The sequence below is a fragment of the Aquarana catesbeiana genome, linkage group LG01 (assembly GCF_042186555.1).
Source record: "Aquarana catesbeiana isolate 2022-GZ linkage group LG01, ASM4218655v1, whole genome shotgun sequence".
In the NCBI taxonomy this organism is placed as follows: Eukaryota; Metazoa; Chordata; class Amphibia; order Anura; family Ranidae; genus Aquarana; species Aquarana catesbeiana.
In genome coordinates, this window is record NC_133324.1 from 640,650,930 (window position 1) to 640,664,292 (window position 13,363).

Genomic DNA, 13,363 nt, shown 5'->3' on the forward strand with positions numbered 1-13,363 from the left:
AGCTTGAGGATGCCTGGTCCGATACAACAGGTATCGGATTAGGCATCAGAGCATTTGCACGAGTACTGATACTCATGCAAATGCTTGGTATCGGCACTGATACCCATACTAGTATCGGTATTGGTGCATCCCTAGTTATAAGTGATTTCCTCATCGGTATTGGTCCATCCCTAGTTATAAGTAATTTCCTAGTAAAAAATACTGATGTTAACTTGTAAACAAAAAGTGTGAGAAAAGTGGTTAAGAATTGTATACAGTAGATCTACATTGTGATAGCGCAAATTTCTGTCTAACTATGATCCCCTCTTTCAACTTTTTGTTTCTTATAAAACACTATTACTTAAAGGGGTTCTGTAAAATAATAAAGACTAACCCGTTTACCTAAAGCTAAATGATTTGTAACCCCCCAAAAAGGATCCTGTTCCTTTAAAGCATGTTAAACACACAGTGCTTGTGCTGTGTAATTTGGCCCCCTATATCACCTAAAATACCTGGCTGATCCTGCCTGGTTCTGCCCCCCCGGTAAAATGACCATGGTTTATCATGGCTGCTGAGCCCTGACACGTGGTCACTTTACGTGTCTCCGTCACCATCAGCTCTCCTCTCTGCTCTCTCCCATCCTCTTCCCCCTCTCCTCCCTACCTGTCAGCTCTGTCCACTCCGCAGCCCTCTGTCCACTCCACAGAGACTCTCATTTTAAACCTGCCTCTGGGTGTTCCTAAGGGTGTGAAATGCGTCAATAGGCTTCCCTGGCTTATTTTTATGTGGTCTAACGTTATAATGTTTATAACAGTTTGAATAAAGAAGATGGGTTTTTTTATATGACATTGGTGTGTAGTAATCCAACTTTCTCTCTTTGTATGCATACGATCACAAGTTGGACCTGCACCCACTGGTGAACTGGACTGTAAAAACAGACTGACTTGGATTGGTGCTTCCTTTTTTTTGCCACTGGGTGTCACCCGGAAAAGAAAGTGGTGGTAAATCTTCCCAGTGGACTAAAGAAATTACAAAAATACTAAAGCTGGCCATACACTGCTAGTTTATTTTTTTCAGACCATTGGCTGCACAGATCCCCTCACTAAAACATTGTATTCTGATAGCAGTACCCCAATTGGCTGCAGGCACTAATTGATAAACATTTTTCAACATGTCCCTCCGACAGAAGTCAATCAAAAATTGGCCTCTGTTGAGAGGGGATAGCTACATACTAACTGAAATCCAATTAGTCCCTGCTGAACCAGTTGAATTTTGATCAATGATCGGCTTAAAGGCTAAGTTCACCTTTTAGGAAAAAGTTATAAATTCACAAATTTTTGTAGCGAAATAAATTGCATTTATCATTTTTTTTCTACAGTAGCCTACAAAGCATTGCACCCATGATCAGTGGATTCTGGATGCAATGTCAGGCTCCTGCAGACACTTCCTCCAGCTTTCTGCCGTTACATCCGTACAGGATGTCAGTAAGCAGTAGGAAGTATCTCTGGACTCTGAGTCAGTGGGGTCTGGTGCCCCTGGGGGGGCACCAGACCCTGCCCTTCCTTTTTGACCCCTCCCACTTGGTGAAAATGGGTGTGGTTTCAGCTAAATAGTGGGTGTGGCTCTAAGGTGGTGTGGTTAGCATCTGAGATGAATGAGGGATGGAGGGTGAGGGAGAGAGGGATGGAGGGACAGCAGGCCTAGATTATACACAACAATAGAAATATGTATATTCTAGAAAGTTTAACAATCAGCAGATAAAGATATTCCAAACACCTGGTGTTAGCACTTCAATCATCCCGGCGTCATGGTTGTTATGATGTTAGGATGATTGAAGCGCATTATTTCTATTATTACATTGTAATATAAAATGAAATCATTCAACTCACCATAATGCAGAATCAGGTGTCACCTGCCACGTCGCCTGTCACCGGATGCCATCAGGTGTCCCCAGCGGAGTCTGTCCTTACATGCAGCCTGTGTCACACAAAATGCAGCCTGTGTCACACCAAATGCAGCCTCCTGTGTCCCCCACACGTCCATTCCTGGGCCTAAACCTGAAGGATAGTTACACCTGGAGCGGAAGCCCCCTAGGGACAACCCCATTGGATAACTACATCGGATTCCAAGAAAGCATCGAGGATACTAGATGCCTTATACCCCTGCAGGGGTGCAGGGAGCGGGTGAGTGGGGACCCTTGAGGGGGAGCACATAAGTCACTGGATTTCAACTGTCATCACTACAGTCACTTCACGCAGGAATTTTTGAATGAATTATCTTCAAGATTGGACTTTCACAATATTGATCTTTGTTTACAATTTTCTATATTTTATATTTGTGTCACAATTGGTATATTTCTGAAACAATCGGTCTCCTTATATACATTTCTTATTTTTATTTCTAATGTGTTATATATTTATATATATATATATATATACATATATATATATATATATATATATATTTTTTTTTTGTCACGTTATTTGTGCACAGTGGAGATCTAGTGGTACTATGTAACCAGTGGATGGCACTGGATGTGGACTGATAAGAGACTTTTTATTAGCCAGTGCAGCAGCTGCAAGAACGAATTGTAATATATGGTTAACCCCTTATACAATAGTAGAGGGTTGTGTGCTGATACACTTATTATTTATAACTATTGTCAAATTACCACTGATGATACTATTTGTTACACTTATATATATATATATATATATATATATACACTTTGCTGGTATACCGGTCCAATTTGGATGTTTTTTCCGGTACGGGATATTTATCCCATTGGGCACATATACACTTTATTACACGGTTTTGTCTAAACACACTTATAGTTCACTACTAGGAGAGCACATAATTAATTTAAGAACTATATAGCTTACACATAGTTGGTACGTATCCTATACAGGTAGCGCCACTTGCCCCTATCCATACATATCCTGTGTCCCCCAAATACAGCCTCCTGTGTCCCCCAAATGCAGCCTTGCCTGTGTCCCCCAAATGCAGCCTTGCCTGTGTCACATCGAACCCCCCCATTCTCCGTGTGAGCACAGCGGTACTACTTATTAGGGTTGTCACCTTTTTGTTGAGCCAAACCCGAACACTTCTTTTTGTAGTATGTACTATGGGACTGTAAAATACCTGGGATACCTCTGTGTGCCCCAGGGAAGTAGAAATGGGGCACGCCCAGCGTGCCGCCGTGAACAGTGGGTGTGGCCAATTGCATTAACAGTGAAAGGGGCTTAAAGGGGCTTTGTGGTTCTCCCTGTGAGGTCTGATGTGGCCAGTAATGGCTTGTCCTGTGGCAATTATCTATCCCAGCACATATATAAATGTACATACAGCAAATCTATAATGGGCACTATGTTCCTCAGGACACATTCTCCTGCCATGCACCCAGGCCATCCATCTCCTATACCAGGCACTCAGAGACATGGGGGAATGAGAGCAGACTCCTACTACACCCACACCCAGCTAGAATGGACTACAAGTCCCAGAATTCCACAAAAAAAGTGCCGAAAGAACATACCCTAGAAGCCCACCAAAGTCCTGGTATAAATAATAAAGTCAGTAATGCTAGTATCCACAGTGAGCAACTAAATCAGTTGTTGAGTCCCACACAGCCCATCAGAAGAAATCTGTCAGGCATGATCTGTAGCCAATCCATCCATGGAATGGATCTAACCTGTGTAATGGCTATACCTCAGCTTGCAGGATGTCAGTGACTGATGGAGTAGATTGGTTTATTGTAAACCATTGTATCCTTAGAAAAACAAACCATCACAATGTATCCTTCTAGAGAACAAACAGACAGTTGTATGAAACTGAGTGAAAAAGTGCTGGATAGTTAGGTCACACAGCCAGAGAGTTGGAGGGGAGCTAGGGCTGACAGACAGATGAAGCTTCTTATGTAGTCAGAAGGAGCATGCCACACATACCATCCAGGGAGCCACTGGGAACACCCACTTAACCACTGCAAGAACCAAGGGTAAGCCCAGGTGACAGATGGAGGAGGAAGCTGAAAACAACCCACTCCACTCATCCTGTCTGGAACCAACCACTGGGGCAGAGGCAGAAACTGTTGCTGGAACCCCATGAGGTACCTGGATTCCGTGCCCTTGCACTCTCCCCAACCCACTGCTCCCACCAGTACTGAGCACCCTCAACACAGACCATGTGTTTGTCTCCTGCAATGCCCTGCTCTGCTCTGTCCTCCCACCCTGGCTATGGCAGCCACACATCTCCACTGTACCTGTCTGTGTCCCTGCCTGCCAGCACTATTCATCAGCCTGCATTGAAGGATACGGGGGAGGGAGAGAGCACTGAAGCCTTCAGGATTAATTAGCGGCACTGCATTTAAAGTATATGGGGGGGCGTGTAGTGGATGAACCCCTACTGAGTTCCCATACTTGCTGGAGGACAGAAACCGAGGTCATTCCTGTATAGGTGACAAGTGCAACCCTACTACTTACCTTGCTGTGTGTTGTCCTGTCCTGCAGTGTCCGCCGATGGAGCGGTCCGTCCGTTCCTCTCATACTTCCTGTTTCCTTTCTCCGGGGTGCAATGGGAGAATGAAAACAGGAAGTGACATCAAACTGAGATGGCAATCAAACCACCCGGCTGTAGTAATATATACTACAAGCTCCGGCGGAAGCTACGCGACGCTTCGGAAAGTGATGCAAGGCGGGCTAAATACCCACAAATGAAGCGCCACATCTGCAATCTTGTGATTGCTTATACATGGTGCTTCCCATAAGTGCACTGTGTCCGGCATCCGAACACAGTGCACTTAAGGCCCTTTTTTGTATTTTTTTTTAAAGGGCAAGTATTAAAATTTTTTTTTTTTTACTGCCTGGAGGGGGAGGGCGCCCCCCATGCGCCCCCTATGGACGGGCCGCCACTGCTCTGAGTGCACTAATTTGTTGCAGTGGTTGACATGACTACAGAGTTCCCAGTACTGCAGATATACTTTTAGTCGCATATCATCCTTGCATTGCCAGAATTCCATTCCTGGCCTTGTGAATATTTTCTGTAATAACGTATGCACATTAGTAAAGACCTTGATTCTATTTCTCCCACCTAAAAAGGAAGTTATAGCCACTGTTCATGGAAGTTACAACTTATGTAGACCAGAGTTAGCTTATTGTTTAGTCTTAATGAATTTATTTTTGGCCATTTCTATGTTTGAATCAAATTAAGCCATGAAAAATAGATAATTACAAATTCCTGAACAGTTAGCAGTTAGGATTTTTTCTATAATAAATGGATGCTACATATTTTATAATTGGTGAATGTTAATTACAATAATGAGCAAGACAATGTAAAGGTTATAATCTACCTTTCTTTTTGCTAAGATTCCTGTGACAAAATTAACAACATGCATTGTATTTTGCCTGAAAAGTAACAATTCTTATGATATATATTGATAAATACGGGGAGATAAGGTAGCACATTATTATGGAGAATACATTTTCTGCCTGCTGCCATTGAATACAAATTGTAGTTTATATGAATAGGAATGAGAAAAAATGGAGATTATATCTGTAATGTTTTTATAATTTTTTTGTAAAGGCTAAGATACCTCCATAGTACTGAGTGAAATTGCAAGGATTAGCATCATTAATCAATTACTTACAGTAAGTGTGAAATTTAACAGATAAGGTAGAAGGCTTTCTTTTTTTTAGTACTGTAAGAATAAATTTATCTGAGTTATAACAACCAGCTGAAGACACGTCAAAGAAATACTGTGATATGTCTCTCAATGGGAGAGCTATTGATTTAGCGCAATAAAGGGAGCACATTTTAGACATGCTTCATAACTTCAAGAGATGAGTGGGATTGCTTATGACTCATGATCTATTTCTCAAGAAGATCCAGTGGATTAGATAAATATTCACTAGTTTACTTTTCAGTACTTTGACATAAGGGCAGTTGTTTAAAGGGGCCAATTCTTCATCTACAGTAGTTTTATTATTATTAAAGTACTCCTGAAGGTATTTTACAAGTAAAAATCGTTTACATGATAACAAAAACAAGAGGCTACATATTTTGCTTTCATTCTGATGTTCCATGAATGTATTGGATCACTCTAAATTGTAAAAATATATGATTGATCGTAACCTGGTGCTGACCAAATGTGTCCTGCAGACCAAGCATTGTCAGTGTTATCCATAAGGGTCTCCCTGAAGCCTACTATGTACTTCCCCAAATAGGGATTAAAGTATGTGAATGCTAAATCAAGAAATATTCTCTATGTCTCCCGTACTATACTACAAATTTACAGAAAATATAGGAGAAAGTTCACCATCAAGGATAGTTTACATAATGCTTACAGAATAATGACCCGTACACACGGTCAGATTTTCCGATGGAAAATGTCCGATCGGAGCGTGTTGTCGGAAATTCCGACCGTGTGTGGGCTCCATCGGACATTTTCTATCGGATTTTCCGACACACAAAGTTGGACAACAGGAGATAAAATTTTCCGACAACAAAATCCGTTGTCGGAAATTCCGATCATGTGTACACAAATCCGACGGACAAAGTGCCACGCATGCTCAGAATAAATAAAGAGATGAAAGCTATTGGCCACTGCCCCGTATAAAGTCCCGACGTACGTGTTTTACGTCACCACGTTTAGAACGATCGGATTTTCCGACAACTTTGTGCGACCGTGTGTAGACAAAACAAGTTTGAGCCAACATCCGTCAGAAAAAATCCTAGGATTTTGTTGTCGGAATGTCCGAACAAAGTCCGACCGTGTGTACGCCCTATAAGAACAGGTAAAAGTCCCAACCAGAGACACCATAAAAGCCCTACAGAATATGGCTGCAAGTGATTACTAAACATTTAGATAAATATTAGATTGGGATTACTCTTTCAGTAATTTGTCTGATTTTCAGGATATTCAAAAACATGTATAAGTGGAAAAAATGCTATACTCTGACCAGCCTATTTAAAGTGGTTGATCAGCCACTCTGACCTCTTTACACTATCCCACTGTCTCTTAATGCTGTGTGCCCTGTGTGTGTGATTTATAAAAAAATGCAGTATATACCTGATTTCAGAGCACCACTCAGCGCTCACATGACCGGCCGGCTCTCTCCTCTCTTTTTTTTAATAAATCACACACACAGGGGGACACAGCATTAGGAGACAGTGCGGATAATATAAAAATGTAGATGTTATTCCAGCAGCAGGAGGGGGGCGGGCACTGTCGCTAGCTGACAAGCAGGGAGGGGAGGGGGGAGGAGGACAGAGGGAGACACAGGAGAGACAGTGAATGACAGAGGCACGTAAATTGACCAAGGTGTCAGGGCTCAGCAGCCATGATGAACCATGGTCAGATTACAAGGGGAGGGCAAAACCAGCCAGGATCAGCCAGGTATCTCAGGGGATAGAGGGGGCAAAATTACACAGCACAAGCACTGTGCTGTGTAAAATGCTTTAAATGGACAGGATCCATTTTTTTTTTGGGTAACAAATGCTTTAAAGTTGTCCATGACTTAGCATTTGGTTATATTTTGTACAGCTGAAAAAAATGGTTGCTTGGCATTCATTCATTTATTTTGTTTTAATTTTAATTAGTTTTAGGTTTAATGATTATGTTCTTGGGAGAATTTTGCACGTGTGCACAGCAAGTGGTATTTGTTTTGCTAAGCAAAATTTTAAAAAAGAGCAATTGCAATGTTTGTTAATAATTCACACCACAGTTCAATCACATGAGGGACCAACTATGTCCAGAAATTGTTATATACTGTATGTAGTAACAGGTTATGTTTAGAGCTCTAAGCAGTTCTGGCAGCTCTGCCTTAAGAACTTAGAAAAAGGTTTTCGTTTTAAGCAGACTTTTTCTTTTGGAAATGTTGTTCAAAAAAAATAGAAGATTTTAAGAAGAGCACTTTCTTCCCTTTGAAAGTGTCTGTGCTGGTCGGTGTATAAGTTATAAGCCAGCTATATTCATACCTGCGATTGGCTGCATTGTCTACTCAGCTAGTCATACTCATAACACAGTAATAAAAAATGTTAAGATTGCTTGCTCACTTATAAATCTATAGATTCTAAAGCAAATAAAGGTCAGTGTTAGAAGATTTACTGATGTTGAATTGTCATAGTACATTTGGACATTTGAGAATCTACCTTTTGTTTTTGTCTTGTCATATTTTGTTTTGTAATAGCATTGATATACAACAATGTGAACAAGCTGTGGCACAGACCATGTGCATAGCTTGGGCATGGTCCTAGACAATGACCCACCATTTTAACAACAGGTTTCAGCTGCTATCAGGTCCTCCTTACACCATCACAGGAAAATGACAAGAATCAAACATTTGATTTCAGAAGAGTATATGTCAAAATGAGTCCATACATTTGTTTCCTAAAGATTGGATTACTGGAACTACCTCTACTTTCTGTTTTTCAAAATTGGCCATAATCCCTCCACCCCTCAGTAAAAGAAAATTTACATGTGCCAGAGTTCTTTAAAAAATTTTTGGATCTCTTTGAGTCTTCAGAGAGAAAAGCACAGTGAAATACTAATAAAAATAATAATATCAGAAGAATAGTAATATTAACCTAAATACATGTGCTAATTTTAACTGGATTAAACACTGTGACCTAAAGCATAACTTGTTTTCTCCTAGTAAATTATGTTTATTTTTTTTTAATAGGTGGAGAAGTTCCATACACAACTTTGGCAACACGAATGATGATGGGAGCTTGGTGGCTTTTTGCCCTAATTGTCATTTCATCTTACACAGCAAACCTAGCAGCCTTTTTGACAGTATCACGGATTGAAAGCTCTATTCTGTAAGTATTAAATATTGCCAATATTAGAGATGAAAATGTTTTTATTGTTTCAATTTTCAAAGAAAAGAACAGGACACAACAATAAAATTACAGTAAGTCAGCAACAATTGTTATCGCCCAAAGCATGACATGTACAAATCAAAGATTCATTCCAAACTGAAAGTTGTGTCGCACTGAAGAAACAAGGTTGAGTAGAAACGTCAAATCCGATTAATAATACAAGCAATCATAGGAACAATATGGCATAGATGTATGTAGCTGGAAACATCGAAAGGACCATTGACTAATCCACAATGGCAGATAACCCAAGTATAACCTAGCTTGATATGAAGTAAACAACTATGCAATACAATAATCATATTACAATGGCTTATAAAAAAGTGCAAATACATTTTCAGTGCCAAAAAAATTTGTACTGTGCTCCCCTCCTTATGTGCCCACACTCACCAGATAATGGTGGACATTGCGCCTAAAAAGGAGCTAATATTTATCAGATGATGTTCACAAAAGATGGTCCGCTTGTCCTTGTAGTTCTCCAGCAGGTAGAAGTAGATCCTCGTATGTATTATGGAAAGTATAACCAGGAAATATCCATATTGTAATACTGTTTCTTTATTGAATTTATAATCATAACAACTGCCACAGTCAAACTTACACAACACTCCTCTTGTATATAGGCATATACTGATGCCTCAATGGAACTCAAAGAGCCGCAGTCTGTTTTCCAAGCAGCAGATATGACATCACCGGAAGTATTCACCGGCCTAATGCATTTCGCTCCACCCCGGTAGCATTCTTTAGAGGCTCATGATGGCGCTTCCGAGGCGGAGCAAAATGCATTAGGTGGGTGGATACTTCCAGTGATGTCATATCCACTGCTTGGAACGCAGACCACGGCTCTTTGAGTTTCGAAGCGGTGACAGTATTTGCCTATATACAAGAGGAGGGTTGTGTAAGTTTGAATTTGGCTGTTGTCATGATTTTAAATTCAATAAAGAAACAGTATTACACTATGCATACTTCCTGGTTATTTTTTCCATAATACATACAAGGATCTACTCCTACATACTTGAGAACTACAAGACCAAGCAGACCATCTTTTGGGAACATCATCTGATGAATATTAGCTCCTTTTCAGGTGCAATGTCCACCATTATCTGGTGAGTGTGGGCACACAAGGAGGGGAGCACGGTGTGGCTCTGCACAGTATATGAATAAGCACTTTACAAGGACTATACACTTTTTTTGGCACTGAAAATGTATTTGCACATGTATATAAGCCATTGTATTATGATTATTGTATTGCATCGCTGATGTTGAGACAGTGCTGGGTACAAATACTATAATTTTAAAGGCGCTTACACCTTATACCACAGCAGCAGTCAACTAGATAACATAGTCACAGAGAATTATATTTTGTAGCGTGGGGATCACAACTTTTATGCATGAAGTAAACAACGATTGCACAAAAAAAAGCCAGGGGAAGAAAACAGAATGAAGAATGAAAAGAGGGAGAGAGAGAAAGAGGGGAAAGGGAAAAAAAAGAATGGAGGAAAACTGGGATGAGAATCTAGAGGTATAGGACCCAGAAGGTCTGTTTGGTCGAGAGAGGTATCACATGAGTTAAATATTGCCAATATTAAGTGTTTTAGTTATTATACATTTCTAAATTCAGTATTGTGGATATGCCTAACTCCAACTAGTATCTAAAACTGGTCTACTGTCAAGTATTGTCAAAATTAAAACTATATGTAAAGCCAAACCTGTTTTTAGTTTTAGATAGATTAGGGAAGGGGCACATTCCCTGTCACTTCATTTTTACCTGCTAATGTACCAAATATTACCCTGCACTTCCTGTCTTCAGGCATTCCCTTTACTTCCTGCCTCAGAGACGCAACAAAATTTAGAAAAAATGTCCCCAAATTAGGGGAATTCCCATCTTAGACAGCTGTCTCTGGAGCAGGTGTCCCCATTGAAATATTTTCCCTTACTTCTTTTTCTGGGGACAAGTTTGGATTTCCCTTAACTTACTTCCCTGATGATAGTGATCACCAGGACAAATAGTGTGGTGAATCTAATCAGTGGGATCATATACATCAATAAAAACTTGACAAATGGTCCGACATTTCCCTATACATCCAAAACTAAAAAAAAGCTTTGCCTAAAGATACACTTTACATTCTATCCATGTCCTTGTTGGGAAGACTTCACCCTGTATGAACAGGACATGAAATTAGGTAGTAGTTTTATTAGAAAAAGGTCAGAGACAGTAATAAAAACCTGACATATGTTCTAATCCCTCACCTTTTACCCATGAAAAACTTTTATGTCACAGTCTGTGTTCCTACTGAAATGATTTCCCATCACTTCTTGTGCTGACATGGGTGTATCGGGGCACAAATTGTAAATAAAAACTTGACAGAGATTCTATACCTCCATGCCACTGTTGAAAACGAAAACAATTTAACTGGTGTTGGGTTTTAAAACGAATTATAGTAAGGTTTTTATGCTAAAGCTTTCCTCTGGGGGAAAAGTTAGCAATAAATGTAATCATCGATGCTGTGATCAATGATAGGTCACTGCTATCATTGTATCAGTGCCAACTACTACTGTGATTTGCAGCTTCCATAGCAATTACTCAGGTATGAGATAACCATAATTACATTGATCCAAGTTAGATCAATGTAACTCTGCAATAGACAACATACGTAGAGTTCAGCTTTACATCCACTGCAACATATTAAATATAAAGCAAATATAATAATACAGTACCTAATACAGTGCCTAACTACAGAAATACTGGGACCATATAGATAAATAAACCATATTTTAATGTTTAAGAACAGGATGATTAGGACAGCCACAGAAGCAGAAGTTATCACTTGCCACAAGATTCTCAAGAAGCACTTCTGGATTTCTGCTCCAAGACTGATGGTGTACTTTTTGGAATGGCAAATGCCAGGATGCTCTGTTCTTACAACTTAATTCATATCTATAGTATCCTATGTATCCATAAATGTATGTGAGATGATATCGGTGACATTATATATGCAATTCTGTACTTTTTTTTACTATTTATTTGCATATATTTAACCCACCCCAAATGTGAAATGCACCTAAATCATTAAAGGCTTATGATCTTAAATATGGTATAATGACAAATATCTGAACTTCTAAATCTTTTGCATTACAACACAACTAAAAAATACGCATATATAAGCATATAGTGTATGAGCTGTTCTTTATCTATTGTATATTAAAGGATAGATTTATCTTTCATAACAAGTTAAATGTTACACACATACTCATGTGATAGCAAGTAGGGGATCCTCTCCCCGCACTTGCTGTCACATTTAAGAAAAAACAGCACACCCAGTCACATCATTCATTCATTAACAGAGTTATGTGAATGGGAGAACTACAAGTACTGACACCCTTTGCGGCTGTAGGCTTGTAGTTCTCAATGAACTACCAGGGTACTGTTGAGCTGTTGAGAAAGTTCATTGAAGCTTCCTGTCAGTGTGTAACTACCTGCTCATATGAAGTACAAGCAGACAGCTTACATAGACAATCTGCAGGAGTCCTGCATTGCACCCGCGATCTGCTGTTCATGGGTGCAATGCTTTGCAGGCTCCTAGTAAAAAAAAAAAAAATATATAATAAATGCACATTTGTTTTACCTGCAAAAAGATGTGCATTTATTTCTTTTTTTTACAAAGGTGAACTTATCCTTGAATGAGAAACTGACAATAGGCTAAATATAAACGTAAAGGCATAGGGTACAGTAAAAACTGTTTTACCCATATAAATATTTTTAAACTAATAAGCAGAGCCTTATGATACATCCATCTCTGTTTTTCTATATGGCTGCAGAGTATAAGGGATTATGTACATGGACATCAAACTCAGAATTAAGTCAAATACAGCTTGCAGCTAGGAGCTTATGAGTTACTTTGACAAGCATTTGAATTGTTTGATTCATTGTTTAGTTGTTCACAGAGTTGTTCCAAGCCACTTTTCACTTGCTTTGAGCTGCTTCTGAATTTAAGAAGAAGCTTAACCACTTCAGCCCCAGAAGGATTTACCCCCTTCCTGACTTGGCCATTTTTTGCGATACGGCACTGCGTTGATTTAACTGACAATTGCGCGGTCTTGAGACCCTGCACCCAAACAAAATTGATGTCTTTTTTCCCCCACACATAGAGCTTTCTTTTGGTGGTATTTGATCACCTCTGCGGTTTTTATTTTTTGCGCTATAAACAAAAGAGCTACGATTTTAAAAAAACACAATTTTTTTTACTTTTTTGCTAAAATAAATATCCCAAAATTAAAAAAAAAAAAAAATTTCTTCCTAGATTTAGGCCGTTATATATTCTTCTACATATTTTTGGTAAAAAAATTGCAATAATCATATATTGATTGGTTTGTGCAAAAGTTATAGCGTCTACAAAATAGGGGGTAGATTTATGGTATTTTTATTATTTATTTATTTTGTTACTAGTAATGGAGGCGATCTGCGATTTTTATCGGGACTTGTGACATTGTGGCAGACAAATCAGACACTTTTGACACTTTT

General features: G+C 39.4%; 1 protein-coding gene across 2 annotated transcripts in view; it reads left to right on the plus strand.

Moving 5' to 3' along the window:
• GRID2 (glutamate ionotropic receptor delta type subunit 2) overlaps window positions 1–13,363 on the plus strand; it is a 1,754,345-nt gene that overhangs the window by 1,482,896 nt on the left and 258,086 nt on the right. For both annotated transcript variants that reach the window (XR_012236183.1, XM_073601045.1), the window contains exon 12: window positions 8,649–8,787. Coding sequence is in view for 1 of the 2 variants with exons in the window: in XM_073601045.1 (XP_073457146.1) it covers window positions 8,649–8,787 (139 nt within the window). In the remaining variant the exon portion in view is untranslated. The remainder of the gene's footprint in view (window positions 1–8,648; window positions 8,788–13,363) is intronic.